Genomic DNA, 20,687 nt, shown 5'->3' with positions numbered 1-20,687 from the left:
ACATACCCTCTGGGTGAGGGGCACACCAGCAGAGGGAGGGCTGTAGAACCTGGAGCTAAGACAAGACCCTGAGGGGACAGGGAGATGGGGTTTGGGTGGCATTTTGAATCTTTATGTTAGTAAAGAAAAGCCCTGAGCAAAGGAACTAAAATAACACAGTTGTTTGGAGTATGATTTTCCCCTCCCCACCTAGTGGATGTCCACCACTTCATACACCTCCTCCCAGAACAGAGGATGGAACCCTAAAGACACTGAATAGGACTATTAAAATAAAGTAGCTAAGCTGAAATCTCACAGGCCATGTGTGGAAAAGCAGTCCAGGATACTTGATGACCTGGTTTAAGGGGAGGGAGATCTCTTCCCACGAATTGAACTATGGACAAAGAGTGCCTTGTTAATATATTTATGGACTATCCTCTGAGAAACACTGGAAACGCTAGAGAGCAGGAAGAGTGGTCTACTTAAGAAGACTATGTCAAGGTGTGGAGGGGCTGGATGCTGTGATTTTGACAAGGGAATCAAACCCCAGAGTTTGCTCTCTGAAGCATGCATGCTTTCTTTTGTGAAATTTATAGTGAGAATGCCTTCTCTAGTTTAACTTTTTGCTAAATCTAGGTATGTCGAGACAACCATTTACTGTAGTTTTAAATCCTTTTCTCTCTACCTTTTTTAATAAATCTTGTGTTTATAAAGAGTTCCACTGTTCAGTAGGGTTTTCATGTAGTTCAGGCTCCGAGGAGAAGAAACATTCAGACAACCTCCTAGAGAGGGGCCCTACAGGGTAAAGTATTCTGAAAGCACTTAGCACTCCTGTCAACCAGCGTGGATAGATCCCAGTGAAATGTGATGCTATGATTGGCTAGTGTCGAAGGGGGAGATGTTGAAAGATCAAACAGGAGACAGAAGTGGAGATGGATTTGGTGGTGACAAACACCTAGTGCTAATTATCCAAGCACTGTAGTGTGAACTAATTAGGCTATCCTACATTAATGATAGGTTTCAGAGTAGCAGCCGTGTTCGTCTGTATCCGCAAAAAGAAGAACAGGAGTACTTGTGGCACCTTAGAGACTAACAAATTTATTAGAGCATAAGCTTTCGTGGACTACAGCCCACTTCTTCGGATGCATTCCTATATGCATCCGAAGAAGTGGGCTGTAGTCCATGAAAGCTTATGCTCTAATAAATTTGTTAGTCTCTAAGGTGCCACAAGTACTCCTGTTCTTCTTTTTATTAATGATAGGAATTGACAGGAATGGGAGAATTCTTCAGATTGACCCCAATCCTGCCAAGTGCTGATCGCTCCCAACTCCCGTTGAAGCCAACTGGTGTTACTGTGCTAGAGAGGTGAAACGTAAGCCCAAGACCTTGTCCACTTATCAGTAAAGATTCCCTGGCTCCTTGCCCCTGGCATGGTCTAGCCCATTGTTTTCCTATTTCAGTTTTAGGTTTAAGATAAATTTTAGCTCAGTAGCTATTTCACTTTATCTATGACATGTCTAGTGCCCTTCTGTAATCCTTTTTGGCTTGCACACCGCTCACATTCATGCAGTAGTTGGCTTCGTTAGGAGTTTAGCCAGCTTTTGAAATCTAGGGCTGCTTTTTATGTTGTTAGGATTTCCAGAAAGCACTTATATTTAGCTAAAAAGTGACAAGTTTTTAAAGTGCTTTTATACCAATGCTAGAAGTCTAAATAATAAGGTGGGTGAACTAGAATGCGTCGTATTAAATGAGGATATTGATACAATAGTCATCACAGAAACTTGGTGGAATGAGGATAATCAATGGGACACACTAATACCAGGGTATAAAATATATCGGAAGGACAGAACAGGTCGTGCTTGTGGAGGAGTGGCACTATATGTGAAAGAAAGCATAGAATCAAATGAAGTAAAAATCTTAAATGAACCAAACTGTACCATAGAATCTCTATGGATAGTAATTCCATGCTCGAATAATAAGGATAGAGCAGTAGGGATATATTACCGACCACCTGACCAGGATGGTGTTAGTGACTGTGAAATGCTCAGGAAGATTAGAGAGGCTATTCAAATAAAAAACTCAATGGGGGATTTCATCTATCCCCATATTGTCCTGAGGTGATATGTACCCAGTCAGGACGCAGAGATAAAGTTTCTTGACACCTTAAATGACTGCTTCTTGGAGCAGCTAGTCCTGGGAATGGATGACAGGGGATGGATCACTTGATGATTACCTGTTCTGTTCATTCTCTCTGGGGCACCTGGCATTGGCCACTGTCAAAAGACAGGATATTGGGACATTTGGTCTGACCCGGTATGGCCGTTCTTATGTTCTAAGTGTGCTGGATGTTTCAGGGTTGCTAGGTTTTTTTGTACAAACATTAATTGGCTGATCCTGACAATCTTACGAAGAAGGAAAGCATAATTACCCCATTTTTACGTATAAAGAAACTGAGATACAGAGAATAAATGTCTTTGATTTGCCTGTGGCCATTCTGCATGGCAAATGGCATAATCTGGAAATGGATTAGTGTTGTTCTGTCATACAGATAGATGTAAAGAGTGCAGAAACCCATGTGTGGTTCCGGCAAGGGACGCAGATAATTTGTGGGTGAAGGTGAAGCCTACAATTAATTCTTTCAGTCCTTTATTGGTGTTCTAGTTTCTAGTCCAATACCAGTTCACAAGAGCATTCTCTGAGTGTTATGTATGCTCTTGCTTTTATATACACATGAAAGCAAGCCTTGTGCCTGTGGTATTATGTGATGCACTCATTCTCTGTCATCATGCTGAGAGAGAACAGAGGAAATGTTGGCTGTTTAGAACTGGCAAGCTACCTTCCCCCTTTGCTCTCATACTCTCTTAACACTCTCCAAAAACATTAGAACCACCACCAGAAACCCATAGCAGCAGCAGAAAACAGGGCTGCCCGGGGGAAGGGGGGGAAAGTGGGGCAATTTGCCCCGGGCTCCACAGGGGCCCCCACGAGAATATAGTATTCTATAGTATTGCAACTTTTTTTATGGAAGGGGCCCCTGAAATTGCTTTGCCCCAGGCCCCCTGAATCCTCTGGATGGCCCTGGCAGAAAATGAGAACCTACCTTAAACAGTGACTGGGTTTGTTACTTTCTCAATAATATCCTTAACTTCTACTGCTTTTACAGGAAGGAAGCGCTGCTCCCCTTTCAAAGGAGCAAATCCCTGCAGAACAGGTGGGGCTGCCACACGGTGCTATGTGTGACGTTATAAAGTGCACGTTTTCTGTCATTGACTTTCAAAAGGGTTTCGTGGTCTCCTTTCCCTCTGAGACAGATGAGAAAGTGTTAGAGACTAGAGATTATACATTTCTGCTCTCCCAGGATTTAACAGCCTTCCTCTACAAGAAAAAGAAGGTAACATAGTTAGCTTGTTGTGTTTTTTTGTTTTTTTTCAGGGATGCTGAGTACTCACTCCTCGAACTGAAGTAATCCTCTCTTGTTTGGGTGTTGTGGTGCTTAATTAGTTTATAAAGTCGCTTGAGAACCTGAAATGAAAGATGCTATGCCAGAGCCAAATGGTCGTTTAACTTTATTATGCTTTGATTGTATGGTAACATGGCCTTTTTAATCGCAAGTCTGCTATAATTTACGTCTCTGATCTTAAAAATAACTTACCTCTTCTCCATTCTGCTTCTAGTAAGGTATCTTGAGGATGAACTGCAGAGCCCTATGGTGAAATCGTAACTTCCCCTCCCATCATGCGTTGTGCCTGATCTGGGGCTTCTAATACTCTCAAATCAGAGTTCCCTTTCAGCACATGGGAGGCTGTAGTGGTTCGCAAGATGTGGAACAACCATCTTGGGCAATGCTGGAGAGAAAGGAGTAATCGAAGCAAGGGTCATGAGAGGAGTAGACTGTAGGAGGATATGAACAGGTTTAGGAGATAAAGCAGAACGACTCTGTTCTTGTACCAGAGTTCTCTGAAGCTTATGTTCAGGCATATACCAAAGGAAATGGATTTTTCACCCTTAGTTCAATGTCTGGTTGGTTCTATAGATTGTTGAGTCACTAGACAAATAGCAAACTCTACTTATTAAGGTTTCAGGTCTTGAAGGTTAAATTCATTTTTCACTGTTTGGATTATTTGTCTTCAAGTCAGGTGAAAATCTGTTGATGGAAAAGTGTGAGGAGGCAGGAGAAGGGGCTGTATCAGATCATTTTCTAGGTTCAGAGACAGAAATGGGTCCCTCCTGATGTGACGGCCTCTTGAAGAGACTGAACTGTCTCAAAGACTCTGTAACCTCTTGAGTCTGTGGTAATGATGAGATCCCAACTTGACTGTGCTGGCAGACTCTGGCTGAAGGGAGATTGGGTGGGGGTCTGGGCATCAATTATTTGTTAGTAATGTTTATATTAAAATAGGGAAGATGTATCATGATCAGTGGAGTGGATCAGTGTATCATGATCAGTGAAGTGAGTGGGTCCATGTTCCCTGAAGGGACTGTTATTCACACCACTTGTTCAACTTGACCTGCATTCAGCTTCACTCTTTGCTAATGAAAAAGGTACCACCTTACAAGCTCTTTAAATTCTACAAGGAATACTATGAGACCTTAATTTCTGTCCTCTAACTGCTTTTAAATGGCTTTCAACAAAATTTTGTTAGGTAAAGTTAATGTGCTGTTTTAATAACTTCAGAAGTTCCCTTTGTTGGAAGCTCTAAGAACATAATAGCAAATATGGACATAAAATGGACTTTTAGGGTATGATGATCCCTGGATGCTTTTAGGAGAACTGTCTGCCTTGCAATAGAAACCAATATAGTACATCCCAGCATATTAATGTCGGGTCAAACAGTCAGTAGAATTGACCAGGTAGAGACAACAGTGGGTCAAGATAATTTTAATGATTTGCTCTCCAAAGTACTTTAAGAAATGGGTGCAGTTTCTTTTCCTTCTTTCAGTTGGAGCAAACAGGCAATCAGCACAGGGCAGAGAAAGTCTAGTCAGAACCACGGAAAGAGTTCGGAGTGTCTGAAGGTCCTTGCTTTGGCTACTTCTGCAGCTGCACCTTAACAGCTGAAGTCTCTGGCTAGTTGCTCTCTGCAGTTTTATCCCAAGCTTGCAAGGCAGGGGGGAAAGGATCTGCGATTCCACTCTGTGTGTGTGCGGGGGGCAGGATCGGAACAGGTGGATCTTTTCTGCACAAAGCTGGACTGATCACTTCTGATGCAGATGTCTCCTAACTGCCCTAAAACACAGTAGGGTGGAGTGCCCCTTAATGTCAGCAGGTGGTTGGCCCCAGGTATAAATGTGACAATCAAGCTGACAACAGAGCTAATCAGATCCCATCCGACAACTGTTTCCTAGGTAACCAACACACATAGCTAGAGAAAAGGTGCTGAACGCTGTGTGTGGAGACCAGAGAGCGCCTTGGCAGATCTACTTTTAAGAATAGTGCAGAAAGCAGCCCCCAAAATGGACAATGTGATACTCCATTTATCCTTACTGGGTTTGCTCATGAGGAAGGAATTCTTAATGTGAGACACTCTCTTTTCACATGGGCTTGAGGGGTTTGTTTCCCCTAGACTTACCAGTACAGACCCATTCATGTCCACCTATCATCACTGTCACAAATGTTCTGCCATCCTTAATATATTGCTACCCAGGCAACCTGTTTGTGATAGAGCCAGCTGTGGGCCCTTCAGGAGGCAAGGATGAATGCAATAGTCATTGAGGCCCTTGGTTTATATTTGTCTCTCTTTTTTCTCTCCTTTTCCTCCTTCCATTGTGGTTGCTAGATGGAAAGACATTTCTTGACGCTCTGAGCAGTGTGTGAGATTTTTTTCTCTCTTCCTCAGCAAGGCTTCAAAATCTGGTTGTCTCCCGCCACATCCACCCCAAAATGTTCAGACTCGAGAATCTCACCCTTTCGTTAGCCATGGGGACAGTGCAAACAGTTTCTCCAATCCATGATGTGAAACCATAGGGCGTCTGCAGATTTGTGTCCTGTTTGCCTGACCACCAAAATAGATAGGTTCCTTTCCTTTTAGAACATGCATTTGGGGCTCCTCTAAAAATGGAAAGTTGAGCAGATTTAAATTTAGGTTCAGTCAATAATATGTAGAAAACCCCATTTCTATAGACTTTTGTACTCTCAATTCATTTGATTAAAGCACAGGGTCTGTTAATGTAGCTTCTGAGATCTGTTTCCCAACCTGAAGGGTTTTATTAAGCTAAGAAAGAAAATGATTTGCACATGATTAGCAAGGATTTCCTCTATTACGGAGGGGGGAAAATGAGGATTAAATATAGATTTACACATACCAATGTCATCATCTACCTGGCTACAGTAGAGATGGATGACAGGATCATTACAGGAGACCCATCTAATACTGCCAGTTTACATTGTCTGATAATCTGTTTTGATCATGGAGATTTACAAGTTTCGTCCCTTCATTTCTGAGAACAGAAATAGTGCAACTTTGCTGCAAAAGCACCATTTCAATAATAATTTCAGCACATCTGCAGCAGACACGGTCATTAAGGCATGGATGGAGGATATATTGCATAATGCAGCTTGCTTACTGGTCTGTCACTTGTGGAATGTATGAACAAAAGTGTTGCTGTGTAAGATCACACAATGGTCCATCTAGTGTTTTCTCTCTTTGAAAGCAGAAAGTATGTAGAGGAAACTACAAGAAATCCAGTAATGGACATTTATGGAATAACTTGCCACAAGGGAAGTTTCTTCCTGACCACAGCAAGTTAATGATTGGTTTATGCCCTGAAGCATGAAGGTTTACATTGAAAACAAACCGGAAAACTCTTCAATTTCACTTTTTTTATAAATTGGATGGTGAATAAGCATTTAGCTAAATATCTATTATTAAACCTCTAGGCTCCTAATCACATTCAGATACATTTATATAATGTGTGTCCCTGTCAAAAAGTACATTAAATTGTTGGTTTCCCCTTTGTGATTGAATGGTTTTTTATATCTAACTCTGAGACTAGACTATAACTGGATTCACTGCTCTTCTGTTGTTTGTTGCGTAGTGAGTGTTAAAGCTGTATATTTATGCAAATTAGGGGAACAAATATTCCAGGGATGCTGTATCCAGACCTCAACCCCTTTGCTCACAAATGTGACAAGTGCTTTTAGTATAAATAATTGTCTTTACCCCTGTAGGTTAAATAAGACATGAGAGAAACCATCTTCTATAAAACATGGCATGGTTGCTATCAATAATCTGTGCTTGTTGAAGTTAATGGCACTATGGCCTTCATCTGAAGCCAGCAGAGAGGCTTCTCATTATTATTATTATTTACAACACAGTAGTGTCTAGGTAGTTCTCCAACAGAATTCAGGGCCCTATTGGGCTAGGTGCTATAGAAACGCACAATGAGAGACAGTCCTTGCCCTATGAAGCTTACAAGCTGAATTGACGAGACATACAAGGTGGGAGAAAGGCAGTAATAATACATGGGAAACTGAGGCACAGAAAGATTACGCGACTTGCCCAAGGTCAAACAGGAGGTCTAATGGGCTCTTCAGTCTAGCAGAGAAAAGTATAAAACAATCCAATGGCTAGAAATTAAAGCTAGACGAATTCAAACTGAAAATAAAGTGTACATTTTTAATAGTGAGAGTAATGAACCATTAGAACAACTTACCAAGGGTCATGGAGGATTCTACAACATTGAACATTTTTAAATCAAGATTGGCAGTTCTAAAAGCTCTTATTTAGGAATTATTGTGGGGATGTTATATGGCCTGTGTTACAAATGAGATCAGTTTACGTGATTACAGTGGTCCATTCCAGCCTTGGCATCTCTGAAATCTATGGCACAGCCAGGAACCAAACTCAGCTCTCTGAGTCCCAGTCCAGTGCCTTAACCAAAAGACCATCCTTTCTCTCTGACTTCAGAGTGTGTTAGATCATGCCCTGTATAAGAGCTAAGCATTCTTATAAGAATGAAAGATTCTGTTGGATGTGGAACTGCAAGACATCTAGTCCATGCTTCTGGCTGATCACAGGTTTCCCAACAGGAATGTTTCAAAATTAAAACCAGACTAAATGTCTTGTCTATACATGGAGCTATTCAGGAATAGCTACTGCACTTTAAATCTGAATTAACTTGGAATTAACTTCAGTCTGAATTAACTTGTAGACAAGCCCTTAGTGACTCATCTCTACAGATCTCTTTAGACAATCAGTTAGCCAAATGCTAAAGTGTTAAGTTTCTTTTATTTTTCTCCCTTGCAGGTGAATTATATAGAGCGTCTTTGAGAAAACAAAGATTCCCTGCACAAGGCAGCATTGAAATACATGAGGACAATGAGGTGAGATGCTTTCCTGCAATATAGCTTTGTTGATTTCCTGAATCTGAAGACTAGATGCAGAAATAAGTGTTGATTACAAAAGTCTAACTAGCCCAGTTACCTCTTACTTTTATCTTAATGTTCCTGAGAACTATATTCTATTACAGCTATTTTATTTATTTGTTACACTTTATACGTTCACTAACAATTGCCTCTCCACACCCTCTAGGTGCTTTTGGCACAAATATAAAATCCATCAGTATCTGCAAATGGAGCCACCTGTACCCATCCCCACAACTTACTATACCAACTAAAATCAATCTTTCCCACAAACATCGACACATGTCACACTTTCTTCCTCAAAAGTCTGTCTGCTTTGCAGCATGCCATGAAGGTCAACGTGTCCAGGTCATTTGGGGACAAAAGGGAGTGAGTGTCAAAGGTGAGGGACCCTCCTGGAAAATGTCCTGCCAGATGGTCTTGTAAACCAAGGTGGTCCAGAGAACATGCTTCTGCTCTTGCAGCTATGACACAATCGAATGGGGGGAGGGAGTCTCTCATGCAGGCAGGTCCTTAGGTCAGTTAAGACTTTGTCAAGGTGATATAATGCTGTTTTTATATCAAGATGAATTTTGGGAGTAAAAAATCAGAGTATAACAGCATCAGTGTGTTGAGCAGTACCTGGATCAAACTCTGCAACCTCTACTTAATACTAGGTAGCTCTTTATTCTACGAGTGGCCTTGCTGATATCGGGTCTGCTTGCAAAATCAAGTATCAGAATCTAGCCCCTTGTAACTCTAATTGCAACAGCTCATCACTCTATGACCATGACCCCATCTAGAGAATTCTATTTTCAAAGCACTTTGTCCAAACCTGCCCCAAAGTTCCAAATTGTCTGAGCGCTGAGAACGTATTGATGGAGTTATAAGTGCTTTTGATGGCCCAGTGCATCCTTTCTCCCGTCTAATAGGTGCACGTGCAGTCACTGGAAATCATTAAAAAGAACGAGGAGTACTTGTGGCACCTTAGAGACCAACAAATTTATTTGAGCATAAGCTTTCGTGGGCTAAAACCCACGTCATCGGATGCATGCAGTGGAAAATATATAAACAGAGAACATGAAAAAATGGGTGTTGCCACATCAACTGTAAGCTTGGCTGAAAAACAGGCACATTTTCCAAAGAGAGATTGCCAAGTCCATTTAGTGCCACAATGTAAAGACCTGTGTTGAAATGCAGATTTAGTAAAAGTCTCAGTAGCAGTAATAGAACATAAATTTGGTTTCTAGAAGAAAGAACAGAAACTGAGCAAATGAACAACTCTCTCTAGAAGTTTTTAGCTAGCCAGGGTCTATCTGTCCACACAGTAGTTACAGTACAGGCATCAGCAGTGCAAACTTTCCTACTCTTACCCAGCCTGACCCAAAGCTCATTGAAGTCAGTCGTTCCACTGACTTCAGTGTGTTTTTGTTGTCTCTCTGTAAGCTTAGAAGGACCACCTACCTCTAGGTGTGAATGCAGTTCATTCTGAGACGCAGTTCATTCATTGGTTGAGGCTGCCAAGAAGTATGCTAGTTTAAATCGATTTGTAAGTTGCTTTTGTAATAATAGGAACGGGACTGAGTCCATTAACTCACTTCCCATATTTCATCTGATGACGGTGACTTTCTGTCCTTACTGACCTGGGTGATCAGCAAATTCTTACGACAAACATAGTAGTAATTGCTCTACTTCTCAGTGAAGATTCTGCAGCAGAGCATTTAGTGGGTTTGTCATTACTAAGATCTCATTTCTTTTTAAAAAATATAATGTACTCCATTTAGTAGAGGTGATCTCGGCAATTACAAGCCGATAAGCCTGACTTCAGTACTGGGCAAACTGATTGAAACAATAGTAAATAATAAAATTGTCAGACATATAGATGAACATAATTTGTTGGGGAAGAGTCAACGTGGTTTTTGTAAAGGGAAATCATGCCTCACTAATCTACTAGAATTCTTTGAGGGGGTCAACAAGCATGTGGACAAGGAGGATATAGTGTATTTAGATTTTCAGAAAGCCTTTGACAAGGTCCCTCACCAAAGGCTCTTAAGCAAAGTAAGCTGTCATGTGATAAGAGGGAAGGTCCTCTCATGGATCGGTAACTGGTTAAAGGATAGGAAACAAAGTGTAGGAAGAAATGGTCAGTTTTCAGAATGGAGAGCGGTAAATAGTGGTGTCCCTCAGGGGTCTGTATTGGGACCAGTCCTATTCAATATATTCATAAGTGATATGGAAAAAGGGGTAAACAGTAAGGTGGTAAAATTTGCAGACGATACAAAACTACTCAAGATAGTTAAATCCCAGGCATACTGCAAAGAGCTACAAAAAGATCTCACAAAACTGGGTGACTGGGCAACAAAATGGTGGATGAAATTCAGTGTTGATGAATGCAAGGTAATGCACATGGGAAAACATAATCCCAACTGTACATATAAAACGCTGGGGTCTAAATTAGCTGTTAACACTCAAAAAAGAGATCTTGGAGTCATTGTGGATAGTTCTCTGAAAACATCCACTCAATGTGCAGTGGCAGTCAAAAAAGCAAACAGAATGTTGGGAATCATTAAGAAAGGAATAGAAAGGACAGAAAATACCATATTGCCTCTATATAAATCCATGATATTCCCACATCTTGAATACTGCATGCAGATGTGGTCACCCCATCTCAATAAAGATATATTGGAATTAGGGTTGTCAAGAGATTAAAAAAATTAATCGTGATTAATCATACTGTTAACAATAGAAAACAATTTATTTAAATATTTTTGGATGTTTTCTACATTTTCAAATATTTTGATTTCAGTTACAACACAGTGTACAGTGCTCACTTTATATTTATTTTTGATTATAAATATTTGCATTGTAAAAAACAAAAGAAATCGTATTTTTCAATTCACCTAATACAAGTACTGAAGTGCAATCCCTTTATCATGAAATTTGAACTTACAAGTGTAGAATTATGTAAAAAGACATGGCATTAAAAAACAAAACAATGTAGAACTTTAGAGCCTAGAAAGTCCACTCAGTCCTACTACTTGTACAGCCAATTGTTCAGACAAACAAGTTTGTTTACATTTGCAGGAGATAATGCTGCCCACTTCTTGTTTACAATGTCACCTGAAAGAGAGAATGGGCGTTCGTATGTCACTATTATAGCCGGCATTGCAACATATTTACGTGCCAGATATGAATCTTTAGCATATAGAGTCATAGACTTTAAGGTCAGAAGGGACCATTATGATCGTCTAGTCCAGGGATCGGCAACATTTGGCACATGACCCACCAGGGTAAGCGCCCTGGCGGGCCGGGCTGGTTTGTTTATTTGCCGTATCCGCAGGTCCAGCCGATCGTGGCTCCCACTGGCCGCGGTTTGCTGTCCCAAGCCAAAGGGGGCTGTGGAAAGTGGCACGGGCCGAGGGATGTCCTGGCCACCGCTTCCCGCTGCCCCCATTGGCCTGGGACAGTGAACCATGGCCGGTGCAAGCCGTGACCAGCCGAACCTGCAGACACGGCAAGTAAACAAACTGACCCGGCCTGCCAGGGGGCTTACCCTGGCAGATCGTGTGCCAAAGGTTGCCAATCCCTGGTCCTGTCTGACCTCCTGCACAACGCAGGCCACAGAATCTCACCCACCCACTCCTGTAATAAATCCCTAACCTATGTCTGAGCTGTTGAAGTCCTTAAATCATGGTTTAAAGACTTCAAAGTGCAGAGAATCCTCCAGCAAGTGACCCGTGCCCCACACTGCAGATGAAGGCGAAAAACTCCTAGGGCCTCTGCCAATCTGCCCTGGAGGAAAATTCCTTCCCGACCCCAAATATGGCGATCAGCTAAACCCTGAGCATGTGGGCAAGACTCACCAGCTAGACACCCATATGTCCCTTCATGATTCAGCCACCATTCCAGAGGACGTGCATCCATGCTGATGACTGGTTCTGCTAGATAACGATCCAAAGCAGTGTGGACCGATGCATGTTCATTTTTAACATCTGAGTCAGATGCCACCAGCAGAAGGTTGATTTTCCTTTATGGTGGTTCTGGTTCTGTAATTTCTGCATCCGATGTTGCACTTTTAAGACTTTTGAAAGATGCGCTACACCTCATCCCTCCCGGATTTTGGACAGCACTTCAGATTCTGACCTTGGGTCGAGTGCTGTAGCTATCTTTAGAAATCTCACATTGGTACCTTCTTTGCATTTTGTCAAATCTGCAGTGAAAGTGTTCTTCAAATAAACATGTCCTGGGTCATCATCAGAGACTGTTATAACATGATATATATGGCAGAATGCGGGTAAAACAGCAGGAGACATACAATTCTCCCCCAAGGATTTCAGTCACAAATTTAATTAATGCATTTTTTTTTTTAATGAGTGTCATCAGCATGGAAGCATGTCCTCTGGAATGGTGGCCGAAGCATGAAGGGGCATACAAATGTTCAGTATATCTGGCATGTAAATACCTTGCAATGCTGGTTACAAAAGTGCCATGCAAATGCCTGTTCTCACTTTCAGTTGACGTAAATAAGAAGCGGACAGCATTATCTCCCTTAAATGAAAACAAACTTATTTCTTTTAGCGATTGGCTGAACAAGAAGTAGGACTGAGTGGACCTGTAGGCTGTAAAGTTTTACATTGTTTTGTTTTTGAATACAGTTATGTAACAAAAATCTACATTTGTAAATTGCACTTTCACGATAGAGATTGCACTACAGTACTTGTATGAGGTGAATTGAAAAATACTATTTCTTTATCATTTTTACAGTGCAAATATTTGTAATAAAAATAATACAAAGTGAGCACTGCACACTTTGTATTCTGTGTTGTAGTTGAAATAAATATATTTGAAAATGTAGAAAAACCATCCAAGAATATTTAATAAATTTCAATTGGTATTTTATTGTTTAGCAGTGCGATTAAAACTGTGATTAATCACAATTAATTTTTTTTGAGTTAATCATGTGAGTTAACTGCGATTAATCGATAGCCCTAATTGGAATTGGAATAGGTTCAGAAAAGGGCAACAAAATTATTAGGGATATGGAACAGCTGCCATATGTGGAGAGATTAGTAAGACTGGGACATTTCAGCTTGGAAAAGAGACGACTAAGAGTGAACATGATAGAGATCTATAAAATCATGCCTGGTGTGGAGAAAATAAATAAGGAAGTGTTATTTAGTCCTTCTCATAATACAAGAACTGGGGTCACCAAATTAAATTAATGGGCAGCAGGTTTAAAACAAACAAAAGGAAGTATTTTTTTTCACACAATGCACAGTCAACCTGTGGAACTCCTTGCCAGAGGATGTTGTGAAGGCCAAGACTATAACAGGATTAAAAAAAAGAACTAGATAAGTTCATGGAGGATAGGTCCATCAATGGCTGTTAGCCAGGATGGGTAGGGATGATGATGGTGTCCCTAGTCTCTGTTTGCCAGAAGCTAAGAATGGGTGATGGGATGGATCACTTGATGATTACCTGTTGGCTGTTCATTCCCTCTGGGGCACCTGGCACTGGCCACTGTCGGAAGACAGGATACTGGGCTAGATGGACCTTTGGTCTGACCCAGCATGGCCATTCTTATGTTCTAAGGTAAAGCATTCTCTGTCAACTTCTCAAAGCAGACACGTCAACATATAGGTCTATCACTGTTTCACTGATACATTTTTCATTCCTTTCCAGTAAATGGAAGTGTGTCATGAATGTTTTTGACTTTGAACAAGAGGTCCCCGACCTAAAAAAGTTGAGAAATGCTGCCCTCTAACCGCTGCTGACGTAGAGTGTTGTTGACACAGAATTATTTTTCTTCTCTAGAAAAATGTGAGGATTTCAGTTTAAACCTTTCTGACAAATACAACAAAATGAGATTAGTTTAGCTCCTGATACTAGACATTTAGGCTGCCTCAAGATTTTGGACATCTTCCCGTCTGGATATACTGCCAATAGCATTTGTTGTGCATAAAACCATTCATAATCTTCTTTGGATCTGACTTCTACATCTAAGCCTCAGGCATAAAAGCTTCTACGCTAGAGTGTAGTGTGCTGTATCTAACTCGGAGATACTTGAATGAAATTGATTTTTTTCCAAGTAAAATATACAAAAGATCACTCCAAGCCTGAAAATACATCACTAATTGTCTATGGAGGTTGACACCAAGTGCACCAACATTGCTCTTGCAAAGCCTGTTGTAACAAAAGCCTATTCAAATGACTATTTCTTTTCTTCAGGAAGGAGCTCAGCACAGGAACTGTAAAACTCACGTCCTTATTCTTGTCCTACACGGGGGCAACATCTTAGATACAGGAGGAGGGGACCAGAACTGCAAGATGGCTGACATCAACACCTTCAGTTCCGTGTTTGAGAAGGTGACCCGAGCCCATTTCCCTGCTGCACTGGGCCACATCTTAATCAGGCTTGTCCACTGCCCAGCCATCTGTTTGGAGGCTTTCTCTCTTGTTTCCAAGTAAGTTAATTTGCATTCTAAGGCACAGCTTTGCAAAGTGTGGCCCTCCGAGGTCTAGGCTATTCACAAGCTTTTTTATATGGTTATAGTGCTTTCATTGGCCCGGCATGGAATACTGCAAGTCCTCCTTACCCTCTTGCCCATTTAATTAGTAAGGACATGGTCCTGTCCTTTTCTGGATGGATGCAGCAGTAGAAAAGAGGGTTATAAGATGACTCTGCCTTCCCATTCAGCACTCAATGGTGACTGCAGCTTTGTGCTGGGCTTTCCACTGGTGCCGAAATACTGTGGCTCCCAGGGGAAGGGGGCGTGCTGCTGGCTCAAGAAGTTGGTCAGGTCCTTGGCGCTAGTAGTGGGCTGTGATGTGCAGGTACCGTTAGGTACACCCTAACATACGTTGTCTCCTCACTCTTTGGCTTCCCACATCCATCTTACATTGGGTTGGCAAGTTAATTCCAATGACTGATGTGTCCCCAGCTCCCACCCTCAATAGTTGTTCAGCTTCTGGGGATTTAAACTGGGATTCAGCTCATACAGTGTGACTAGTAGTTATGATGTGAACAATGGATTATTGCTTGCTGTGTTTAGACTTGAGTGTGGATTACATCATGATCAGTTTCAGAACCAGGGAGCCCAATCCTGAAGTCATTGCTTAAGGAGGCTCAAAAAGTAACTCCAAATCCATGTCACTGCTCTGTAGCTGTAATATCTATCAGTGTGGGCATGGGAGATTTTTGAAATCACGTAGGCAATTAAGGTGCACAAATACCATTGACTTTTAACAGGTATTGTGCGCCTAAATCCCTTGGTTTTGAAAATGTATCTTATGGTCAACAATATCAGTAAAAAAATGTTTACCCGGCATCTATGTCGAGAAATATAATGTTACCCATACATCCTTTGACACTTAAAAGAAATTTAAGATGTACAAATTGCTTTTAAAAATAAACTCCCATATCCCATAAGTGGGGAAGAAAACAGGCTGGATGAGCATTGATGTTCCTTTTCTCTAATATCTGACAACTGCTGTGAATAATGCACAGTCACCGTTTTTCTTGCTTTAAAAGCTATGACAGCTAGATCTGCATGCCAGTGTCCCAACTGGCATTGACAAATCTAACCTTGCATGCTCGTTGTTTAGATGCTGCAGTGCTGGACACTATAGAAGAATTTGGTAGATAATTTTAATTGTTTAAACAACTAAGATGGTTTATTGCTTAAATTGGTTTAGGAATAAAGTGGAAAGAGAATTCTGAGGAGTTAAAACAGAAATTATGATTAGCTTTGATGAACTCTCCTTAGCACTGGAAAAGCAGGAAGGAGAAAGCCTTTAACACGTATTAGTGGCTTGTGATCAGTCTTGTTGCTGGGAAGAATTTAAATCTGAACTTTTTTTCAACTGTGTAACACAACTGAAACACGAAAGCATTATAGTGTTTATTCGCCTGCTAATGGCAGTTAATGTAACCTCAAAATGCTATAGTGTTTTGCAGTACAGCATTCATTTATCATAATTAACTTAAGAGATGGCAAGATAAAGCAAGGGTTTGAATGAGCTATTAAGATGCTTTTTAGAACACCTATTGACTTTGGATGATGAAGATACTGGCCTTACAAGGGAGGATTTGGTAGCATGAGAGATATATTGGGTCTGATGGATTTTTCTTTCTTAACAGATGCTCTTGCTAGAGGATATAAATGAATATGGTGCTTGGGGCCTGTATTTATATTAGAGAGGGTGCCTCTCATGTTGATCAATTCTTGGTCTATATAGCTATGAATCTGCAATAAGTGGTTTCTGATACCTGATTATGAATATGAAGCTCAACTTTTAGACCAATAAAGTTAATCTTTGAATATAATGGGAATAGATTATAAAGTCACTTAATTGTTTATAGAACAAACATTTGCTTTTGATCTCTACTTCTTCCTTGTTTGGGTGTAGTCCTGATTGAGTGGTATGAGGGAAATACCACAGCCCAGGAGGGTTTAGACTTTTTCAGTGGATTATTTCCTTGTTGTGAAAGAAATTAGTGTGCTGAAATGAAGGATGTTCTTTCCTAGACTATTTTTAGTTAACGGAATGCACGTAAAGCCTAATCCAACACTTGTTGAGAATAATAGCAAAAGACTCACGCTGATTTCAATGGATACTGTATCCGGCCCATAGCTCTCATGAATTCATTGAACTAGAATGGACTAAACAGCAACAACAAGGTAGTAAAGCTTCCACTGACACAGCATTATGGTATTCAAATATTGTGGACATGAGCACAGTATGCTGGAATCTTGAGCTGGTTTATTTCTTTCACCAGCGGGAATGCCTAACTGCTTTGCAAAACTCCATTCCAAACATGTTAAAATGGCTTTGCTATGCAACAATGTGTGGGTTGGAGTCTTGGTCTCATGGGTGGCTGTTGTGCTGCCTGGCCATCTGTTTGTTGTGCCCTCTGCGTAGGGGGGCGTGTTGGAGGTGATAAGGGGAATGGGCATGTCAAGGAGAGGCTAGCATGATTGCTGCAACTAGAGAAGTTTAAAGCAGCCCTTAGGAATTAGGTTATCTCTGCTCCAGGGAATGATGGATAGATAGATACTTTTGTATCTAGTCACTTTGAGGTTCTTTTTTCTTTGTTTATGTTGAGAAAAACACAAAAGATAAACAAAAAGCCCCAGTAGAGAAAAGCAATTTTGTTCTTTTAAAAATCAGTTTTGTTAACCAAATGTTGTTAGTAACATAGATTAGGAAACTTGGGTCTTAAAAATAGATAATTTTTAGCTCAACTCCATCCTTGGAAGTATGCCACACAGTCATCTGTCAATGTAAACTATGCACGAACACAAATTGTTTGTGGACACTGCATGACAAAGTAGTGTCCATTTTAAAGATTGGGTGTAAAGCAGAGAGCATTTTGCTACTTCCTTACATTTCTAGCTGCTAGGTCCAGTCTGAGGCCCTGTTCTAAAGGAGAACCACATTACTTTGTATAGTTAGCAATGACAGTGCTTTCAGTTTATAAAGTGACTGAAATAAAACATTAGTTTGTATTTTTTTTTTAAAAGAATCTTTCACAAAGATAGTTTAGTTCCTGCCCATCTTTCTTCAGGGCAATATATTATGCCTGGTTTGTACAATTAATCTATCAGATCATATTGTCGTTAAAGCCAGTAGCTTTCTGAGATTTCTGGTGGGAATTCTTCTGTGCAGTGAAAATCATTGTGCTATAAAACATACGCATAATATTTCAGAAGAAAAACAAGTCACCATGAAAAATTAAATGCAACTTTCAGTGAGATGATAGTCAGCAATTACACCTCAGAGACAGGCTTAGTTTAATATTTACTGCACTGTTAAAGCAAAAACCAATCTTCATAACTTTAAGCTGCTAACTAGACATTAAAAATGGACACATCCTAAAGTGCCCGTTCTGTGTGCTCATATAAAAATATCTTCCCCTTGAATTAGTTTATCATGACTATTAACTTTAGCATGTATCATCATTGTAGTAGTAATAATTCCAGATTCGTGTTCTGTTCAACAATGCTGTGTGGTGTGAGAGATGACATCCAGCAGCTCCTTATAGAGAGGAAAGCTGGCCTTTGTAGTTAAGGCACTGGCCTGGGATCAAATGATCTGGGTTCAATTCCTGGATCTGCCACAGAGTCCCTGTAGGGCCTTGGGCAAGTCAGTTCATCTCTCTGTGCCTCATTCCCCCACAAAAATGATTAACAGTGACATAAAGCAACTGCATTAGACAAGGAACTCTTCTACTAACTTAGGGCCCGTTACAAAGCCTATAGAAATGAACCGAAAGACTTCAATGGACTTCAGGTCCTAACCTTAGGCCCTGATTCTGCAAAGGGCAGTTAATGGGACTTGGTGAAGAAGTAACAGTACCCTTGTAGGACTGGGGCCCTAATAGCAACCAAGTAACAGATTTGATTTTCCTTTCCCTCTCTGCCAAAACCATCCTCCCACATGACATGCCCACACCAAGCAAACTAAGGCAAAGGGGGCTAATCCTGCTCCTTAGCATCTGGTAGAAAAATTGCCATTGACTTTAGTAAGGTTGGCTCTCATATCATTGTAATGGTAATTGATTATTTTCTCCCCAATTCTATTAATGTAATTCTATTTGCCTGTGACATTAGACCAGGCAGCATTCCAAAAAGGAGGCTAGCTGTGTAAATATAGAATGTTCAGTAATGGGTTTAATTAAAACCTTTAACAACCTCTTCCCTGTTTTCTCATGGTTGGGTGAAATGAATTCAGAAATAAATGATATGGCTTTTCTATGGTTTCATCCACAAAATCACTTTGCAATTATTAGCCTGGGACTCATGTCAAAACATATCCACTTCCCTAATTGCCCCTTTTTTTTTTTTGCTCATTATTTTTGCAGCACTGGAATTCATTTATTAAACGACAGAAACTTTTCAAGTAAAGAATTAGGTTTTTCCTTAGTCTTGAGCTCTTCTGTGCTCATAGCTTTTGTATTCAGTAAACAGTATTTTCTAGCCCAATTTGACTGTAAACTCTGGGAACCATGGTCTGTTCCCTTTAAAAAAAGGAAATTTGTGTTTGATCAAGACAAAAAGAATGCAAATTAGGGGGGGCAGGGCAGGGACCTGGCCTTTTTGGTAATAGGCTAATCCAGTATCAGTAGAGGGCAGAGGGGAAGTAGATAGTATAGGAAATACCCCACCCATTCTATTAAATCAGAGGTGCAACCCATGGGCCCAATTTTCTGTTCTGCTACATTCCTTTTGTGTCACTCTGCAGACACAATGGCTAGAAACCCCGTGGAGCAGGCCAGCTGGGAAATTCTCCTGTAAAGGGGGAATCCCTGGGTGACATACAGTTGGTTTAAGTTGCCACTTCTAGGGTATAAAAAAATGGAACATCCGGCATGATCCTGAGCCCATGCAACTGGACAGCTGGCAGTGTGCGCTGAGTATCCTTACAGGTTTCCCGGGACAGCTACCTCAATAACGGGATGATCCTGGAAAAATTTGGGCAGGTGGCAACCCTGACAGCTGGGATAGTAGCTTTATACCACCTGGCCTCACAGGCCCTACTGTGGGGGCAGGGCTGAAAGTCTATTCCCCAGTGCTGGAAGAGCCCCTTGGGCCCAGAGGCAAGGGTGTCAGGTAGAGTTGCTCCTGAGTTTGCTCTAACTTACGTTGGAGGCCAGACTGGCCGACCTCCAAATCCGAGAGTTGTAAGAGTGGCAGAAAGCCCTCTTCAGCAAAGCACAGATTGGCCAAACCGAAGAATAAGGCTATATTCAAAAGGTGTCTGATGTAATGATTTACCTGTTGTAAACAGATGCCGTTTCTATACAACTTACACATACCAGCAAGTCGATAGTAGAATCCTGATTCTTTGACCTTCAAAACATTGACTACTACCACTTAAGTCACAGGAGATTTCTTTTAGTAGCTGCTGGTATTTGGTCTCTTACCCATGATGTTAGCTAGCCACCAGGGGACATCATCATTCATAGCCACAAAGCCAGTGCTACTGAGTGTCTTGTAACAATTTAAGCGCTTGTGCTGCCCTACCTAAATCCCTGACACTTGTGCAGTTGTATCAAGGGGATCCAAAAGTCCAGAAGCTTACCTGTCAACCTTTAGCAACTAAGGGACGGATCCAACACCCCCTTGAATTCAGTAGAAAAACTCCAACTGACTTCAATGGGCATTAGACCGTAAAAAGGCGAAATGTAATTATTTAAATATCTCCTTTTAGAGTTTGTTTCTGATTATTGCCATGCTCTGAGTCAGCAATTAACATAATGGATGGACCATTTTCTATACATACAAGATAATCAGTGTCTCAGTAGTTTATATCATAAATACTATAAATGAGCAAAGGGATAAAGTTGCGTTTTTTATAGTTGACT

At 40.9% G+C, this 20,687-nt stretch overlaps 1 protein-coding gene across 1 annotated transcript in view; it reads left to right on the top strand.

The window, feature by feature from the left end:
- Nucleotides 1–20,687, top strand: part of PITPNM3 (PITPNM family member 3) — a 361,048-nt gene that overhangs the window by 238,312 nt on the left and 102,049 nt on the right. Inside the window, exons 5-6 of the mRNA XM_054008467.1 lie at nucleotides 8,226–8,302; nucleotides 14,549–14,784. Coding sequence (XP_053864442.1) covers nucleotides 8,226–8,302; nucleotides 14,549–14,784 — 313 coding nt within the window. The remainder of the gene's footprint in view (nucleotides 1–8,225; nucleotides 8,303–14,548; nucleotides 14,785–20,687) is intronic.

Source organism: Malaclemys terrapin, chromosome 18 (genome assembly GCF_027887155.1).
Source record: "Malaclemys terrapin pileata isolate rMalTer1 chromosome 18, rMalTer1.hap1, whole genome shotgun sequence".
Taxonomy (NCBI): Eukaryota; Metazoa; Chordata; order Testudines; family Emydidae; genus Malaclemys; species Malaclemys terrapin.
This window is presented reverse-complemented; position numbering and strand designations above follow the sequence as displayed.